The 21,089-nt window shown below is 37.8% G+C and overlaps 2 protein-coding genes across 2 annotated transcripts in view; one reads left to right on the top strand and one right to left on the bottom strand.

Annotated features, from left to right (window-relative positions):
* The window catches only part of LOC106083716 (uncharacterized), a 61,609-nt gene that overhangs the window by 7,300 nt on the left and 33,220 nt on the right, over positions 1–21,089 (top strand). The gene's annotated exons all lie outside the window — the stretch shown is intronic.
* Positions 6–19,996, bottom strand: LOC106083717 (epidermal retinol dehydrogenase 2). Its single transcript, XM_013246928.2, has 6 exons — positions 19,838–19,996; positions 14,632–14,843; positions 5,209–5,362; positions 1,672–1,826; positions 433–793; positions 6–359 (listed from the first exon to the last, which is right to left on the bottom strand). The coding sequence occupies exons 2-6, from the start codon at positions 14,655–14,657 to the stop codon at positions 102–104; spliced, it is 954 nt and encodes a 317-aa protein (XP_013102382.1). The 5' UTR covers positions 14,658–14,843; positions 19,838–19,996; the 3' UTR covers positions 6–101.

Raw genomic sequence — 21,089 nt, 5'->3', positions numbered from 1 at the left:
AAAACTATGTTTAATTCTATTTTATTTCATTTGTTTATGGTAAAAACATTATTTCTAAAACTTGCAGTAAGCACTTAAACTAAGAGAGGGGTAACACATGTCTATTTACAACCCACAGCACAATTCATATAATCGAACAATAGAATGCTACACCGGAATGGCAGTAAGCGCGCCCAATTGTTCAAATGTTGCATGTAAGGTGGTAATGAAAGATTCGCCAATTCCAAACGCTGGGCTTTTATAATTTTCCGAGCAACATATTTGGGATCCAACATTGCCAAGAAGGAGGGAAATCTTGATTGAATGCTTTCACACAAACCAGTATCAACAGCATAAGGATAGATGGTGGTGAATTTAATCTGAAGGATATTCAAAAGGAATCAAACATTTCAAATATTAAGCAAGGCAGATCTTTGGCATTGCTCAGCTTACCAAGTTTTTATAAGGGCCTTCATGCAATTCAATTTGCAAAGCTTCCATTATGCCTCGCACTGCATACTTAGTTCCGGAATATGGCACCAAATTTGACATACCCACTAAGCCAGTCATGGATGATACGGCAACTATGTGACCACGATTTTGTTCTTTCATGTGCGGCAGGAAGGCTTCCAAAGTCCAAAAATGGGCAAACACATTGACTTCGAAAGTGCGGCGAATGTCCTCCTCTGTTTGCTTGTCCAAGGGCTGTGTGGGCATTATACCAGCATTATTCACCAATATCGAAACGGGACCAATGTCACGTTTGACTTGGGCGGCCATTTCAAGAACTGCTTTACGATTGCTTACATCACAGCTGAAACAGAGAACATGAAAAAAAATCTGTAGTAATGTAGGTACAATTGGTTGGCAAGAAAGTTAATTTTAATAGAACTATTTCAAAAATAAATTCTGATCTCCCGACAATTTGATGTAATCTCCAAAGTAGTTTTTTTGTGAACCATTCTTTACTCTGGAGTTGATTTCCTTATTATCACTTGAATCACGAAATTCAACACCTAATATGCTTCCAGTGTTGGTTTCTTATTCAATTCTGTAGTCTACACACATTTTGACACTTGAATTGAAAATTGCTTTGAGACTTGAGTCAACCCTCCAAATTTAGAAGACTATTTCACACTAATTTCTGTACATACTAATTTAAATTGGCTATGACAGAACATTTGTCCCATTAGCCGAACGTAGAATAGCGTTCCTAGCGCCTCGATCTTCTGCGCTCCTTCTAAAATCTCTCACAAGAAGTTTCGAGGTATCGCCCACCACTTGATCTTTCCATTGGGCTCTTGGTCGTACCGTACCTCTTTGGAGAGGAGTTTTTACATGGCATAGTACCTCACAAATGTTGCCAGCATTAGGAGGGGAAAACACCGCTGACAATTTTTTTTGATGGTCTAGCCAGGATTCGAACCTTGGCGTTCAGCGTCATAGACGGAAATGCTAACCTCTGCGCTACGATGGCCTCATCTTTGCCGCGGCGAAGTCTATTAGCTTCAATCCATTATCGGAAGTTTCTTCGTGTAGACTAACTTTTCCAATTTTTCTAAACTGAATTTCTAAGGATATAAGTTAGGTGTGCATCTACATGCATGGCACGGTATATTATGAAACTCTGGATAACCGATATACGGGTTCTAGTGTAAGCTTTTCGTCTTAAAATAAAATTAACACACTTACATGTAACTGTGTACACTCCCCTTTTTCAAGGCTTTGGCCTTTTGTAGAGTTTCCTCGGTGTTTTTCTCATTGATGTCGACACATATCACTGTACTGTGGTTGGCTACATACTGCATAACCAACTCACGGCCAATACCATGTCCAGCTCCAGTAATCTGAAAAAGTTATGCAGGAAAATTAAAGAAGTAAAAAGGCATTAAGTTCGGCCGTGACAAAGTTTTGATACCCATCACCATGGATATATTTCTTATCAATATTTATTATAACACTACTATATCCATATTAATTTCCAAACATAGTCCGATCTTAATCATATTTGGTTCGGGTGCCGAGAAGCTCTATATAAGTAATTTCAGCGAAATCGGTTAATAACTGCGCCGTTCTTGTGATAAAGCCGGATGATCGATCTATTTGACAGCTATATCTAAATATGAACCGATCTGGACCATACTTGGATTGGTTTACTGTTTCAAATTTCTTTAGACTCTAAAGCTGAAGATCGGTCTCTATGGGAGCTATATCTAAATATAGCCCGATCTAGACCGTTTTCGAGACAGATTTTGGGAGTCTTAATACAATTCACTGTTCCAAATTTCAGCAAAGTCGGGTAATAAATGTCCTGTTATAAACCTAAGATCCAAAATTGGCAGATCGGTCTATATGGCAGCTATTTCCAAATATATTCCGATTTGAACCATTTTTGGTTCGGATATCGACGGGGCTTAAAAACTCACTGATCTGAGTTTCAGCAAAATCGGATAATAAATGCGCCAGCTATAGTCTTCAGACCCTAAATCGGTCTATGTGGCAGCTATATGTAAATATGGTCCGATATATACTATATTCGGGTCAGATGTCAAAGCACCTAGTGTAACTCACTGCTTAAAATTTCAGGAAAATCGCAGAATAAATGCACTTTTTATGGTTATTAGACCCTAAAGCTGAATATCGGTCTCTATGGTCGCTATATCTTAATAAAGCCCTATCTGGACCTTATATGGGACAGATGTTGGGAGTTGTAAACAATTCACCGATCCAAATTTTAGCGAAGTCGTGTAATAAATGCGCCTGTTATTGGCCCAAGACCCAAAATCAGCAGATCGGTCTATGTGGCAGCCATATCCAAATATGTTCCGATCTGGACCATTTTTGGTTCGGATAAAACTCACTATGCCAAAATTCAGCGAAATCCGGTAATAAACGAGCCTGTTATAGGCTTAAGACCCTAAATCGACATATCGGTCTATGTGGCAGCTGTATGTAAATATGGTCCGATGTGGCCCATTCAAGAACTTAACCTGCGTTTAGAAGAAATGCGAGTCTGTGCAATTCAACTCATTATCTCAAGTTTTAAAGACTGTAGCTGATTACAACTGACGGACATACGGACGGAGAGACGGGCAGACACATGTACATCGTTAAGTCGTCTTAGAAGGTCGTCCAAAATCAGTTGTTGTTCCAAAAACCATTGATGCTGTGCGCCAACTGATAGTGCAAGCTCGTCATGTGACTTGTCGTGAGATTGAGACAACCTTAGGCATTAGTGGGACCATATATTCAATATTGCATGAACATTTGACCGTCAAAAAAATTTGTTCGCGTTGGATCCCAGACAATTTATCAATCGCTCAAAAAAGGCTTGTGTCGATTATTCGGCAGAAATGCTCCAAAAATACGACCACGGTGCTTCGAAACGCGTCTATGGCATTGCGACAGGTGATGAATCGTGGATTTACGCGTACAAGGTCGAAAGCAGCAGACTGTATGGGTGTTTCAAGATGAGCCAAATCCAACAAAAGTTGCTCGCGCACGAAGCACTTCCAAGCAAATGATCGCCTGTTTTTTCGGAAAAACTGGACATGTTGCAATCGTACCCCCGGCCGACACGGTGTAACTATGATCACCACACAGGCTGGAACTTTGAGCTCTAACTTGTCTGGTGTCCATCGTTCCACGGGAAGCTTAGCTGAAAGCTACCGGGCGCGTCCACAAGTTGCGGATGGTGGAAAGCTCTGTTTTTATGTGGAGTAGCTGTAAATGCGGCCGCGGGCAGTCAGCGATTTTCGAGAGAAGAGTCTCAGTGAGGAGTCAGGTGGCACTGGCTCTTAATTAAATACTGATTGCCAATGATACTCAAGATGACAAGGCGAGTTATTGGCGCCTTCAAATAGCCAATGGGAAACATCAGCGTCTGTTCCAAGATTAGGGGCGGCTGGGGGCGAGCGTAGGATCTTGGAGCAAGCCGCTCGCCACAATGAGGGATACATGTGCAATCCCACAAAACCCATGCGGTTGGGGCGCTGGGACAGTAACCCGGAGAACAGTCAATTCTGAGTGGTACACAACCATTTGTTTGCCATTTGTCTTCCAAGAAATCCGGAAAATCAACCGCCGAAGACAGATCACCCTTCACCACGACAATGCGAGCTCTCACACATTGGTTCAAACAATTGCATTTTTGAGCACTCAAAACATCGATTTGATGAGTCATCCGCCGTATAGTCTTGACTTGGTACCGAATGACTTCTAATAGTAAAATGAGAGGTCAACGTTTTTCGACACCTGAAGAAGCGGTTGATGCGTTCAGAATGCATGTTTTGGAGATACCTCAATCAGTGTGGCAAAAGTGCTACGACAATTGTTTCAAACTCATGCAAAAGTGTATAGATCTTAATGGGAAATATTTTGAAAAACAATAAAGCGTTTTTCGATGATTAATATTTGCTTTTGTTCTCTAATCCCGAAATATAACATGCAACCCTCGTATAACGCCAATTCTTAGGTCGAGTTAAAACAAGTTAAAACGTGCTAAGATGGGCCGAGCCGAATCTCGGGAACCCCCCAATATTGATTCTGTTAAAAATTTCTACATTTCAAAATTTGCGAAATCTGCTTTTAGGAGTCGTAGAAGGCCAATTAGGAGATCGGTTTATATGGTAGCTAACTTTGTTATTGACCGATTTGAACATCATATACCATAGATGTTGGAAATAATAATAAAACACTATGTGCAAAATTTCAGCCATATTGGTTAACAAATGCGGTCAAACAGGTCAAATAGATCGGTTTATATAGGAGCTATATCAGCTTGTAAACTGATTTGTTCCATACTTAGCACGATGGATGTAAGTCACAACAGAACACCACGTGCGAATTTTCAGCTCAATCGGATAACAATTTCGGCTTCTAGGAACTCATGCAGTCAGTCCTTTGACTTGATCCCGATCTAATCGATATGGCCAATTTGCAATCCCCAACGACCTGCATTAATAAGAAGTATCTGTGAAAAACTCCCAGCGGCTAGCGTGACGCGTTCGACGGCTATCGATTTCCCCAGACGGATGGATAGGTCAAGATCGACTCAGAATTTCAAGACGATCAAGAATATATATATATTTTATGAGGTCGCAAATGGATATTTCGAGGTGTTACAAACGGAATGATTACATTAATATATTGTACCCCCCATATTATGGTGGTAGGTATAAAAACGACAATGATAATAAACGTTGTTTTATTTAAAATTTGAATATTTACCAATACAATTTCACCGCTAACATCTTTCAGCTCCCTAGGGAGAAATTTATCAACTGTCGTCTTAAATATTTCCAAAGCGATCTGAACAAAAATAACGAACAAATCAAAGACGTCTTGGATAATATCGAAAATACGCTTGGCCAGGGGGCTGGTGCTGAAATATTGAGAAACAAGATATTAAAATTAGAATAACATTTTCGTTTAATTAAAGTGAAGGAGATCGGTTAAATCCATTAAATCTTGTATGCAAGCAGAATTGTCTATATAATAATTATATAAACATTTATATAACGCTAGTCGTAGATAACGAATGAATTTAATTTTGCTGCACAAACAACTAAATCAATCTATTTAAAGTGCATCATTTTCTATAGAAATCCATTGAAACCGTTTATACAGCTAATATATATTTCAGGTTTTAAATCAGCTTAGATATGTTAGCACCTCGTGCAATGCAATTCGCTTGAAAAATCAATTGTCAATACAAAATGAATAGATTTGTATGCGTCGCCACAGGGAAGGGATGATTTGTTTGTTGACCAATAAATGGACGGGTAAAATAATTAACTGCCACTGGTTAGAGTGATCGGCGCATGTGCCAATGTATGTAAATGTATTTATTTAGCTAAGTTGTTGATTGTTTAAATAGCATAAACAATTGTGTATTGGATGTTTAGCGCAGCACAATGAGAGATTTGAAAATAAATCTAAAGATTTTATGTGGTAGCGAACCGACTTCTATGTAAAATTGCAGATATTTAAGTACGGGGTGACTTTGTGTCAGTAAGTGTTACTTATTTAACGATCGCATATTCTTTTGTGTGAATATATTTTTATACCCTCCACCATAGGATGGGGGTAAACTAATTTCGTCATTGCGATTGTCACACATCGAAATATTGATCTGAGACACAAGAAAGCATATATATTATTGATCGTCTTGACATTCTAACTCGATTAAGCCAAGTCCGTCCATCTGTCGAAGGCACACTAACTTTTGAAGGAATAAAGCAAAGCGCTTGAAATTTTGCACAAATACGCACAAATAAGTCGGTTGGGCCATATCGGTCCATGTTTTTATATGGCTGACAAATAATCTGATCTTGACTTATTGAGCTTCTAGACGGCGCAATTCTAATCCGATTTGCCTGAAACTTTATATGAAGTGTTATGGCTGCGCTATTATGGTTCAAATCGGTTCATAACCTGATATAGCTCCCATATAATCCGATCTTGGATCTAAACTTTTTGAGTCTCTAAAGTGCGCACATATTATTAGATTTAGCTGAATTTTTGCATGAAGTTTTTTTGTTCGACTTCCAACAACTTAGTATGGTCTCGACTTAGTATGGTCTAAATCAGCGTATAACCTGTTATACCTCCCATATGAACCGATCTCCCGATTTGACTTCTTGAATCCCTATAGTGCGCAATTCTTGTCGAATTCGGCTTAAATTTCGCACAGAGTCTTTCACTATGGTCGCCAAGATCCAAACCATGGACATCCAAGTATCGTCAAGATCGGTCAATAATTGGTATACAATAGCTTCCATATAAACCCATCTCGCGATTTGACATCTTGAGTCCCTGGAAACCGCAATTGTTGTCCGCTTTGGTGGAAATTTGAGTCGTACTATTTTGTTGTGATTTTCAACATCCATGCTCAGTATTGTCCAACTCAGTCCATTATCTGATATAATTCCCACAAAGAAAGAGGTTATCCGCAAACGAGTAAAATTGCGTTAAGTCCGCCGGGCCGAATGTGATCAAAAAGTAACCGTTCGAAAAAATAGATCAAAGAAACTGTATTAAGTGTTGTGTAAAAAGTGTGTTTTTCGAAGGTGGGGAAAACGACATAAATTGAAAAAAAGAAAAAATATCTGAGGGGGATTACTTTGAAGGGGACGAGGTAATTATTGGAAATACTTTTTGAAAAAAATTAAAATAATGGTTATTGTTTGATCAAACCTTGTAAACTTTTTGAGTCTCAGACCATTACTTCGAGGAGTTATAAACGGAAGGACGATGTTATTATTATTTTGGAGGGGAAAAGTTAGTTATTTTGTTTTGGTCAGACCTCGTGTACCTTCCACTATGGAATGCATTTGACACGTTCTATGAATGACTTTTGCAAATATATAAAAGATACATCGAGTTACCGACCGTACTTGTCATGACTGTTAGAAGTCATAAAAAACACAACATTTGAAATTTCAGTCATATCTGATAATCATTGCGTCCCTTACAGGCTTAAGCAGTCAAATCGAGCGATGAGTTTATATGGCAGCTCCAATTCCAACCTACCTATACTAATAGGTAGTGCATTCACACCTTCGAATGTTAGCGAAAGTACGCAGACAAATAGACTGACGGAAATGGCAACATCAACCTAGAATCTCAAGACGATCGAGAGTTCAAATGCAAATTTTCCCATGAACATTCCGTTAAGGAACATGGGCTTAATGATAAGGGGCCACCGTTTTTATAACCGAGTCTGAACGGTGTGCCGCAGTGCGAAACCTTTTTGCGGAGAAGTTTTTACATGGTTGCCTCACCAAAAAAAAAAAAACGAGTAAAAACGTGTTATGTTCGTTTGTGCCGTTCTTTGGATACCCACCACCATGATATATGCATCATCGTTTTTCATTATAACTCCGCTACTATAGTTATATCTAAATAGGGGCTGGTCTAGATCATATTTGATTTAGGTCCCGATAACTATAATCAGGTAATAAATAAATAAATTTATGGGATTAAGACCCAAAATTGGAAGATTATATGGCAGCTATATCTAAATATTGTCGAATCTAGATCATATTCTGGTCGGATGAAGGGAGGCTTAATACAAGGTAGAAAAGAGGGTGCAGATATTAATCCGCCTCATGCCACAATGGACATACATCTAAGCCAGTAATCGGTTTGCTGCGCCCTCTTAAAACTAAAAAGTAACCTCTATAAAGAAAATTTTAAGTTAGGAATTCCGTGCTACTTATTAAATACTTAATTGTTTTCAATACCACTCCCCTAAGTTGGTTCATGTCTGGTATTGTGTCTCCACCTAAGTGCCGGTATCTGTGAGACGCGAACGCCGGGCAATGACAAAGGAAATGCTCTGAAGTCTCATCATCTTCCCCGCATGCCCTACACATGCTATCACTTGCCGCACCGATTTTACATAAGTGAGCTCGTAGTCCTATGTATCCCGTTATGATACCAATAGCTATACCGACCACCTTTTTGCTTCCATTCAGTAATAGCCTCGTCTTCTCACGATCTGGATCCCCCCATAGGATTTTCGCCGTCCTACCGACCGTTTCGCTGTTCCACAATGTTGCATGCACATTCGTCGCATGCAAGTTACTGTGTCAAATTCCAGCAAAATGGGATAATAAATGCGGATGTCGCGAGGCTAAAAACATATCACTATTTAAAATGTCAATGAGATCGGATAATAAATAAAGCTTTTATGGACTTCAGACCCTTAATTGGCATATCGGTCTATTTGGCAGCTTTATCCAAATGTGGTCTAATTTGGCCCGTTCAATACCTTAACCTGCGTGCAGCAAAAATACGTAGCAGTGCCATATTTCAGTTCAATATCTCACCTTGGATTTTTACGATATATATGTCTTGTAGAGTCGGAAATGGATCCTACGGTGGTGGGTATAAAAAAAATTATCAATATAATTTTTTGGTCTCTGATCAATACATCGATGTGTTATTACAAACGGAATGACGAAATTAGAATACCCCATTCCTGTTGTGTAGGTTCTTCACTGCAACCGTCCAAAAGTCTATGTGACTCCCTAATTCTTAAGAATTAAACAAAAGCCTCAGCCACGATGTCTCTATCCAGCTTGGATCTATCTGTATAAACAGGGGAGGACATAATTCAGATCGCCGTAAAAAAAAGATCCACCCGGCGCATAATCCGTAGCTTCGCCATTTCACTTTAGTCGTCCCCAGACGGCGACCTTCCGTAGAACAAACGAATGCGCGAAATCCGAAGAGTGCCATGTTCCTGACTCACTTAGTCTGAGGGCAGTGCCCAACGCCGCTAGCTCCACGTACAAGTGCAAATTTCTCAAATCAAGTATCGCATTTAGTGCTGCACTAGGAGCACTCCTTCTCGCCTCGATAGCATCACCGCCCACCCCCATTTCAAGCTGCCGTTGTCACATCAGGCACCCATAGGTGAGGATTGGCCGAACCACCGCAACTTTTCTTCACCAGTGAAATTTCTGGTCAAGATTATCGCCCAGATATTAAGTCTCCCGAGAGAGCTGCAGCTTCACTCCATCAAGGACCTGTCCCTTAAACTAGCCATACTTCTACCTTCTCATGAACAACACCAGCTATGTCTTTCTGGGGTTCAAGCCAAGCCCATTGGTTCTAACTCACCTAGACAGTTTTTTAGCGTCCTTAAGGATATCCATGAGAGGTAGAAAGAGGTATGTCGATGAAAAATGTAATCGCATTTTTAATAATTTTATTGATAATTTGTTTTATAAAAATTTATGCAAGGTGTATATTTTTCTGTGTACTTTTATCCACATGAACTTTAATCCACATAACCACCGATAATGAAAAATATTAGTACACTTTTGTTCAGTTTTTTTCCAACGGGAAAAAGATCATTCAGAACGTTTAGTGGTTATTAATTGCACGCGTTTGAATATTTTTATAATAAGCTTGTATAATGTTAAATGTGTCGTTTTGTAGTTTAAAAAATGAACTTTGCATTTATAATTCCTAATTTAGTACACGATTACATACACGATTTTACTTAATAAAATGTTGTGGACAATTTTGCAGTTTAATAGATATCGCACATTTATTATTGACAGTGATATTGGTGGCAAATTTTGTTTTAGAGAAAATCTTATCAAAATTTTGTATTAAGAAAAACGTTCATTGAAACCGCTTAAATGTAAATCGCTTTAGTGAAAAATCTTGATTTAGCTAAACTTGATTGAAAGAGCCATTCATTCTTGGTGTTATTCAATGCAATTGAATTCGCTTAAGTGAAAATCGCTTAACTGAAAATACTGCGAAATTGAAAAAAATTTTACAACCAAAATTCTGTTGTTATTAGAAACTAAAAACGGATTAGTGGAATAGTTTTTTTCTATTGAAGCTATCTGTAATTATAAAAATTAACGTCATCAATTAAATTCGTAATTTTGATATAATAGTAGTGACTGTCTTTTACTTTCAAAGGTTTCTTCTGAGCATTGTTTCTTTTCAACTCAAGTTATTTCATATATATTTAGTACGTTGACGTAAAAATTCGCTTGCACTTAAGCTTGTATTTCTTAACTGGGAACTAATTTCCCTTATACGAATTACGCTTAAGTCAAAATTACGGATATGTGAAACCAAATGGATGAATTTTTAGCGTTGCACTTATCCGGTTTCAGCTTTATTTAGATACAAGTTCATTTCAATCTGGTCTTGATAAACAATAAGCCGAACCGGGCCCGCTCCGAAGCACCTTTAACGCTCTTATACCTTTTATTTAAGCCCTATATTGCAATAGGCGATATATAAGTTCCGTTTTGGTAAAATTTTAAGATGACATTTCGCCCCAAAAGTGAATATCGAATTCCTGTCATTGAAGCACAGAGGTAACCAAGTCCGCCAATGATGTCAAACGCGTGGGTTCAAATCCTGACAGAAATATTGGAAACATTTTAAATGGTGGTTATCCCCTCCTAATGTTGGCGACATTTGTGAGGTACTGTGCCATGCATAGAAGTCATGTTAAAGTTTCTCCCCATAGAGATGTTGTACGGCAACAAAAAGGAGGTCCTTTATAATTGAGCTTAAACTTGAATCAGACAACGTTCATTGATATAATAATAGAAGTTTGCCTTTGTTCTTTAATGAAATGTTCATGGGCAAATTTCTGTTCTACTCCCTTATATCTTTCTTTGGACTCCAATACAAGGTAAATATGTCCCACTACAAGGTAAATATGTCCGGTCCCACCACAAGGGACCGTCAAATACTTTTTATATAAGCCACATATTACCATAGTCGTTCTGTTTTATTTGAGCCCTATATTGTCGTGATTGGTCTATATATCTATTTGGCCAGTTGTGTTTTTTGGGGATGGGATGGTACCTCAGACATTTCGCCCAAATATTGATGTCAAATTCGTGCTCTACTCCCAAATATATTTTATTTAAGCTCAAAATTGCCATGGTCGATAAATATGTACGGTTTGGAGGGCGTTTTGGGGCTGGGAGGGGCACTCCGTCACTTTGCCCTTAAAATAGTTATGAAATTCGTTCTTTACTCCCAAAAACCTTTTATTTTAAGCCCCATATTAATATGTTCGGAAGATAAGTTCAGTTAAGGTGGTGCTTTGTGGCTTACCCACAAACACTTGGCCCCAAAACTGTATACCTTTTCTACTCTCAAATACCTTTCATTTGAGTCCTGTATTATCATGATGGGTCAAATAACTTATTTGAGGTGTTTTAAGGAGGTTAAGCGACACCTAGATACTTTAACATTAATTTTAATGTAATTTCCCTGATATACTCCCAATTTGCTTTTATTTGAGTCTCATGGAGTCATGGTCGGCTAATATGCCCACTTATGGGTATTTTTGGACTTAATTTATGGACTTAATTTTTTTGCCATATTTGTAATGTATTCTCGGATAACTTTCATTTGAGTCACATAATGACATGAACGTCCAATATGTTTGTTTGGGGTTGGGGCGGCACGATATATTATATTATATTATTCCGATCGGTACACTTTTGATTTTGGTTTGTGTTTTGAGGGTAAGGGGGAGGGTGCGCCCCCCTACCGAAATCGAAAAATTATATAGCCCATGTTTCCTTTTAGACCAACCTCACAATCTTTCAACAAAATCGGTTCTGCCGGTTTTAAGTCTATGCGGAATAAACAAACAACCGAATTCCATATAGCCATGATTGGCTAATATGCCCATTTAGGGCATTTTTGTGGAGGTTAGGTGACCCCCTAAACTTCGACCTGATTTTGTATTACCACATTTTTAACCTACATTCATTTGATATGAACGTTCAATTTATCTTCTTGGAGGATTTTGGGGTAAGGGCGACTTCTTGAGTACTTGGACTCGGATTTTTAATACCACATTCGTATCCTACTTTTCAATGCTTTTCATTTTATACCCATATTGTCCCGATCAGTCCACTTTTGATTTTGGGCGGTGTTTTGGGGATAAGAGGGAAAGGTCCGCCTTCCTTCCTGTGGAGGTTGGTGATCACCTATACTTCGACTTGATTTTGTATACCAGATCCGTAATCTACTCCCGAATACCTTTCTGCTTGGATGAGTTTTGTGGTTAGGGCGAATCCTGGGCATTTGGACTTAATTTTTAATACCATATTCTTATTCTACTTTTTAATGCCTTTCGTTTGATAGCCATATTGTCCCGATCGGTCCAAATTTGATTTTAGATGGTGCCTTCCTTCGATACCAAACAAGTAAGAGTGTACTAAGTTCGGCCGGTCCGAATCTTATATATCTCCACCATGGATCGCATCGCGTGGATCGCATTTGTCGAGTTCTTTGCGCGGTATCTCTTTTTAGGCAAACAAAGAATAATGCAAAAGAACTGTTATGCAATTGGAGCTATATAAAGTTATGCTATTGGAGCTATATAAAGTTATGCTATTGGAGCTACATAAAGTTATAGTTCGATTGGGACCATAAATTAATTGAATGCTGAACATTGTAGAAGTCATTCTGTAATATTTCAGTCCATTCGGATAAGAATTGCGCCTTGTAGGGGCTCAAGAAGCAAAATCGGGACATAGTTTATATGGGAGCTGTATCAAGCTATTGACGATTCAGACCATATTGGACACGTATGTTGAAGGTCATTGGAGAAGCCGTTGTACAAAATTTCTGCCACTAATAAAAAGTATTTGTGCAAGCGCCTAACATTAATCCTTCGAAAGTTAGCGTGTTTTCGACAGACAGATGGATGGACGGACGGACATGGCTAGACCGACTTAAAATGACATGACGATCAAGAATGTATATACTTTATGGGTCTTAGAGCATATTTCGAGGTGTTACAAACAGAATCACATAATTAGTATACCCCTAGCCTATGGTGGAGGAAATTTCTTTGAAAGTGTGGTTAAGTAACTGCCCTCAGAGACGCCAGATGTCACCCGGATTTTGTTAGACAAAATGACATTTAAAAGACGATCTGTCACATAAATAGGAGTTACACCGGCTTACCAACGATGGAGGAAATCCCAACGCGTCAAACTTATATAAGAGAAGACCGTGATTCACCGTATCAAACGCTTCACTGAAATCTGTATAACATCAGTTTGATGCTTATTAGAAAATGACTGGAATACATGACCAACAAATTCAAAAATGTTGGTTATTCATAAACCCATGTTGGGAGGTAGAGATAATATTTCCAGGTTGGGCGCCGGCCTTTCTTGAATCAATAATTTAAAAGGTTTTGGGATTCTACTCAACTGTGCAATTCCCCTGGAGGGAGCAATTCCCCGGAGGCCACCGTAGCGCAGAGGTTAGCATGTCTGCCTATGACGCTGAACGCCCGGGTTCTAATCCTGGCGAGACCATCAGAAAAAAATTTCAGCGGTGGTTTTCCCCTCCTAATGCTGGCAACATTTGTGAGGTACTATGCCATGTAAAACTTCTCTCCAAAGAGTTGTCGCACTGCGGCACGCCGTTCAGACTCGGCTATAAAAAAGGAGGCCCCTAAACTTGAATCGGACTGCACTCATTGATACGTGAGAAGTTTGTCCCTGTTCCTTAATGGAATGTTCATAGGCATATTTTGCCTATAATTCTATTGTACTACTACTACACTTCTTGTGAAGAGGAATTATATAATTTTCCTTCCATATATCTAGACCTAGGGAAACTTCTAAAAGGATTAGCGTTCAATTTATTCCTAATGTTTCCGAAAAAGTTATCATAGCGCAATTTATTGAGATGCAAAAACTTACTTTAGAGAAAATTTCAATGAAATTTTGTCTTTAGGGAAAATTTCAATGAAATTTTGTCTTTAGGGAAAATTTCAATGAAATTTTGTCTTTAGGGAAAATTTCAATGAATTTTTGTCTTTAGGGAAAATTTCACATAAATTTTTTATTTAGAGAAAATTTAATTGAAATTTTCTCATTAGAGAAAAATTCATTGAAATCTTGTCTTTTAAATTGTTTACCAATTCAAATTTGTCGATGAACATTTCATTGTGGAACAGGGGCAAACTTACTCACATATATATTTTGATTTGCCCCACTGTGAATGGGTTGGCTGAAAATCCATATGCTTGTAAACACTTCACACTTTGACGATTAATTGATTTGATAATCAACGCTATTCGTTGTCATGACTTATTTGCAATTCTAATATTTTCATACTTACTTTGACATAATATTTTGGCTGGTCATAATCTTTAAACTCCTTCTAGAGGCTTTTCACAATTTTACCAAATAAACTAAAGAAATTCGTTGATAATTTGAGCAATTTTTTATTTGATTTTGTTTGAACTTGTAAAGCTTCCTTCCAACAGTCTCTTCCGCTAGACGAACACGAACAACTGAGACACTGCCACAAAAAGCGCAGCACACTTTCCTCTGCAACGAAATGAAACAAAAAAAAAAAAAAATGGGGAAAAATAAGTGGTTTTAGCAATAGCAACAATAGGCCAACTGGCTTAGTTAAACACGTTGTCGGTAAAAAGAGGAAAAATAGATAGTGCAACAAAATAAAAAAAAGAGAAGACTTGCATTTTCATTTGGCTTTAGACTTGCTTCCAATATGATGGCAGTTGTTGCAAGAACTGGTGTTTTTGTTGTTGTTACTAACGTTGGTGGTAATGTCAAATAATGCAATACTGTTATGTGGAAATGTTGGTAATATGGCGCCTGGCTGCGTCACAATGCTGTTGGAGGTATGAACTTTGATGCGTCATGTAGCAAAACAAGTGCAAAACGTTTTAACTTTGAACGTTTTTGTAAAATTTTAGCTTAATTGGATAAAATTTTTACCTTTTAGGGACTGAAGATGTCAAATAGGAAGGTCGGATCACATGAGTGCTATATCTAGACATGGACCGATTTGTCTTATCAACTGATCGAACATCAATAAGATTAGCGCAAAATTTAGTATGTTCGAGCTGCACTCATCAAAAAGTTACATCGATTTCGATAGAATGACGGACAGAGCTAGATTCTCTTAAAATATCATGGCTACCAAGAATAACATATGTACATGTAGTTTATACGGTAGTAGCTGAACCGGGCCCACTCCGCTGCGCCTTCATTTATTTTATATGAAACAAATATATACTTCAAATATTTATTTTCGACAATTAGAGAGCTTTTAATGAAATACCATGGTACGAAAATAATATAATATGTATATCGCTTGATTAAAAGGGTTTCGTTAGAAGGGTTAAGGGTTATTTAAGTTTGGATGTTAGGTGTTCTCCATTCCTAAAAGGGGTGGTATAGACCCCAGAAACGTGGTCCCGAAAGTGTCAATTTTGTACTCTACTCCAAAAAACATTTAATTTTAGCCCCATATTGACATGATAGGTAAATATGTATGTTCGATTCAGGAGTGTTTTCGAGAGTGAGGTGGTCCTCCAGACACTTAATCCTAAAAAAATACAAGACACCCAAAATGTTGGTCCCGAAAGTGGTTATACATTTAGTGCTCTACTCCCCTATACCTTTAATTTGAGCCTCAAATTGACCTGTTCGGTAAAAAAAATGTCAGATTTAGGGATTGTTTTGTGTAGAGGGGTGATCCCCCAAACACAGCCCTGAAAATATATCAGCATCGAGCTCTACTCTCAAATATCTTGTATATTGCCATTGGCCTCAAAATTGGATATCAAATTCATTATCTAATCTCAAATGCCTTTCATTTTACCTTCTTATTGCAAAAGTCAGCAAATCTGTACGGTTTGGGGTAAGGGCCGTAAAAACTATCAATATCGAGCTCCCCTCTCTTTAAGACCCAAATTGTCATGGTGAGAAAATACTTGCTATTTGGGGATTGTTCCCTAGAAAGTTGGTCCCAAATGTTGATATCAGATTTGTGGTCTACTCCTAAATAACTCCCATCTGATCCCCGTATATGCATAGTCGGCAAACATGTCCGATTTGGGGGTTGTTTTGGGGGGATGGGACCGCCACTCATTGACTTGGCCCGGAAAATATATATCAGATTAGTTTTCTACTCTAAGATCCCTCTTATTTGAGCCCCATATTGCAGTGGACAGCGAATACGTCCTAATTGGGTGGTGTAATGGGACCGGGGTGGCCCCATAGATACTTTTTCGGATTAGATTCGTGCTTTACTCCCAAAGACTTTTCATTTGAGTCCCATATTGCTATGGTCGTAAATTTATCCTCTTTGGGGGTGTTTTTGCCATGTTACGTAAATAAGTCTTGTTTGGGGGGTGTTAAGAGTAAGGGGTGGACCCCCACAAACATTTGGATTTCACATTCGTATTCTACTTGAAAATATTTTTCATTTGAGTCCCGTATTGCCTAATCGGGTGTCCGATTATTGGGTGTTTTGGGATTGGGGTGGTCCCCTAAACACAAGGCAATTAGATATCAGATACGTTTTCTTAAATACCTTTCATTTTACGCCCATATTGTAGTGATTGATCTATTTATATATTTGGTAGGTCTTGGAGGTGAAGCGTCCCTCCTAGGTACCCCATCCGAAATTTGGATAGTAAAATAATAATTATATTTAGGTTCCTATAAGAGATCACACAAAATTTCGCTTAAATCACACCATCCATTTCCGAGATCTGGCGTTTCTGCAAATGCGGGTAAGGGGGAGGGTAATGCAAAATTATTAAGTTTTTTTATACCCACTACCATAGGATGGGGGTGTACTAATCTAGTCAATATTCCTCTAAGACCCCAAAAAGTATATATATTCTTGATCGTCTCGACGTCTCTGAGTCGATCTAGCCATGTCCGTCCGTCCGTATGTCGAAATCACTATAGCGGTCGAATGCGTAAAGTGATACTTAATAGTGATGTAGGTCATTGGGGATTGCAAATGGGCCATATCGGTTCAGATTTAGATATAGCTCCTATATAATCCGATCTTTCAATTTGACTTCTTGAGCCCTTACAAACCGCAATTTTTGTCCGATTTGGCTGAAATTTTGCATTTGGTGTTCCGTTATGACTTCCAGCAACTGTGCCAAGTACAGTCCAAATCGGTCTTTAACCTGATATAGCTCCCATATAAACCGATCTCCCGATTTGACTTCTTTTGCCCTTACAAGCCGCATTTTTCGTCCGATTTGGCTGAAATTTTGCATGTGGTCTTCCGTTATGGCTTTCAGCAACTGTGCCAAATACGGTCCAAATCAGTCTATCACCTGATATAGCTCCCATGTAAACCGGTCTTTCGATGATCCTTGTTTTGGTCCTAGAAGCTTTAATTTTAGCTGGTTTAACAAAAGTTTGGTATGTAGAATAAAATTATGTCCTTCAACTAAATTTGTATACCTTATACCACTACTGTGGTACAGGGTATTATAACTTAGTGCTTTTTTTGTAACACCCAGAAGGAAGAGAGATAGGCCCATTGATAAGTATATCGATCGACTCAGAATCACTTTCTGATTCGATTTAGCTGTGTCAGTCCGTCTGTCTGTCTGTCTGTCCATGTTAATTTGTGTACTTCATCCGATCGTCTTAAAATTTGGTACAGGCATGTTTTTCGGCCTAGAGACGAAGCCTATTGAAATTGAAAAAAATCGGTTCAGATTAGAATACAGCTCCCATATATATGTTTGTCCGATTTGCAGTAATATTGCAATAAAATGGTCATTTGTTAATCGATTCTCTCGAAATTTGGAAGGAAGGATTTTCTCTTGACTTTCGACATTACTGGTGAATTTCATGGAAATCGGTTCAAATTTAGATATAGCTCTCATATATAAATCGCCCGATTTTAACTTCTCGAGTTGCAGCAAGCACATTTATTGACCCATCTTGTCAAAATTTCGCACAACGCTTTCCTCGACTACTACCACAATATCTGAAAAGTTTGCTCGAAAACGGTTCGGATTCAGATATAGCTCCCATATATATGTTCATTCTATTTTGAGAAATATTGCAATAATGTGCTCATTTGCTAACCGATTATCTCGTAATTTGGCTGGAGTGATTTTCTTAAAACTTTGGATATTACTGGTGAACTTCATAGAAATCGGTTCAGATTTAGATATAGCTGACATATATGTATATCGCCCGATTTTCACATCTAGAGCCCCTGGTCATTTATTAACCGATTCTCTCGAAAAATGGAACGAAGGATTTTCTCTTGACTTTCGACATTACTGGTGAATTTCATGGAAATCGGTTTAGATGTAGATATAGCTCCCTTATATATGTTCGTTCGATTTTGAGAAATATTGCAAAAACGTGTTCATTTGTTAACCGATTATATCGAAATATGGCAGGAGGGATTTTCTTATAACTTTGGACATTACTGGTGATTTTCATAGAAATCAGTTCAGACTGAGATATAGCACTCATATATATAAATCGCCCGATTTTCACATCTAGAGCCCCTGCGTTAATTAATCAATCTTGCCAAAACTTTGCACAACGTTTTCCTCGACAACCACCACAATATCTAAGAAGTTTGCTCCAAATGGATTCACATTTAGATATAGCTCCCATATATATGTTCGTCCGATTTTGAAAAATATTGCAATAAAGTGCTTATTTGTTACCCGATTCTCTCGAAATCAGGAATGATTTTTCAGACTCTCGACATTACTGGTGAATTTCATAGAAGTCGGTTCAGATTTTGATATCTAAAGCCAATGCAAACGCATTTAATGACCAATTTAGATTTTGAATACATTTTTAGCAGAATTTTACTTGATTTATTTGAGCTAGATGTGAACACTTCGTATAATCGGTTTCGTAAAACTTCTGTACTCTGAACGCAGTATATATCACATTTTTAAATTTAATTTAAATCTAGAAAATATAGATTGCACATTTATCTATTTTGCTCCATATTTCATTAAAGGCCAATATCCACTTTTGAGTCCATATCCAATAAAAACTGAAACCATCCGTTCAGATTGGCTTAGCTTTAGTCCCTTAAATGTGAATTTTTGTGTAAATATTTACATAGCTGCCATCAATCTAGGTGCGTTCAATATGAAGCGTTTAGTATCCTTGAATTTTACCATGGGAGTTCAATGAACGCATTTAGGTGTACAACTATTCATCGCGACGCCTAACCGGTATTTAGTGGACCACAATGAAAGTGCATCACAACTCAATGCGGAAATAAACTTTTTTTTTAATTTCGTGTTCAAAAAAGTTTTTTTAACAACACTCTTTTTTTTCATTTGTGCCACAAACATAAATAAATAAAAACTAGACACAAAGAAAAGCAAAACAAAACACCAACGATTGCATCAACAAACACCATGGACAGTCTGTGGGCAACATGCCATTGCTGTGAATAATGCCTCAACATATATTGGACACCGAAGCAATGCAACTAAGCAAACTTAGCAGCAACTAAAATGTTGTAAGTAGCATTTTTCAAAATTACACACTTGCAAATGTTGTTGGTTTTATGTTGCACCTCGTTCGTCGTTCGAGAGCTTTGCTGTACCGTTGAAATTGAAAGTTTTCCGATCTAAAACGAAACCGTTCAATAGTTCACAACGATCTGGATGCGTGGGTTCCGAAAACTCTACCGCTTTGTTTCGCTGTTTAACTCTGACTGATTGTGGTGAGTTGATCTCCAAAAGCCCAAAGCTATATTCGCTCAAAACTGATATCTTTAGCTATGATTATTGTGGGGTGTCCAAGTGTTAGTGTAGAAAAATGTTTGCCAGCCCTACCAGGTCCTACTCTAAAAGGAGATATGAATTTGTTTGTTTGTTGATTGTGCTCAACGATATTGGCAGATTGGGTTGAGGGAAGCAAGCCAATCTGTTGAACATCTCGGCTGCAAGTTTTGAATTGTAGAGATTATGAACAAAATTGCTTTATTAGTATTTGTGAATAAAGTTTGCAAGACAAACGCTAAAAATATCTTTGGGATTTTTTTTTTTTTAAATTTTATGTTTATAATAAGAGGAAGCACCACAGTAGCGGAACTCCCTCTCAATTGAATAGAGCCCATTCTATATCTGCTTATTTGGGAAAATGATAACAAAAACTTCAGTGACAGCGTGGTGTGGTAAAAATATATAAAATGTTCATTGTATAAAACAACTACAAAACATTTTTAAATCTTTGTACAGTTTAACAAATATTCGATAAACTGCTTAAGATTATATTTGACAAACATGTCTATAAAAAAATTTCTTTCAATAATAGAACCGTACAACTTTAAATAGAATTAATTATCTGCACTTTTGAATTAACACCGTTTTAGTTTTTTCAAATACCCAATAAATATTTATGACAACATTATTCGAACGGTAATTGAACAAGTTAATTTATGGAGATATATTTTTTAGTTCACCATTTGGTGTAAGAATGTATTGATTTTGTCTGTCTATAGATCTTGGCAGCTACAATAGAATATGAAAATCAGACTTTACTGGGCGTATTTACAAATATTTTTATACCCACCACCATAGGATGGGGGTATACTAATCTAGTCATTCCGTTTGTAACACCTCAAAATATTCCTTTAAGACCCCATAAAGTATATATATTCTTGATCGTTTCGACGTTGTGAATCGATCTAGCCATCCGTCTGTCGAAATCATGATTGAGGTCGAAAGCATAAAGCTAGCCGCTTGAAATTTTACACAAATACTAAATTTAGATGTAGGTCGTTGAGAATTGCAA

The sequence above is a fragment of the Stomoxys calcitrans genome, chromosome 3, assembly GCF_963082655.1.
Source record: "Stomoxys calcitrans chromosome 3, idStoCalc2.1, whole genome shotgun sequence".
NCBI classification, from domain to species: domain Eukaryota; kingdom Metazoa; phylum Arthropoda; class Insecta; order Diptera; family Muscidae; genus Stomoxys; species Stomoxys calcitrans.
Note: the sequence above shows the minus strand (reverse complement) of the source record. Positions and strands in the feature narration are given on the sequence as shown.

What these genes read in the sequence shown, in the direction of transcription:
- LOC106083717 (XM_013246928.2), bottom strand. Translation starts at nt 14,657, where the DNA reads ATGACCAGCCAAAATATTATGTCAAA. An exon ending in TTAGCGGTGAAATTGTATTG is followed by an intron (nt 1,827 to 5,208) that starts GTAAATATTCAA and finishes TAACTTTTTCAG; the next exon opens with ATTACTGGAGCTGGACATGG. An exon ending in AAGGCCCTTATAAAAACTTG is followed by an intron (nt 360 to 432) that starts GTAAGCTGAGCA and finishes AATATCCTTCAG; the next exon opens with ATTAAATTCACCACCATCTA.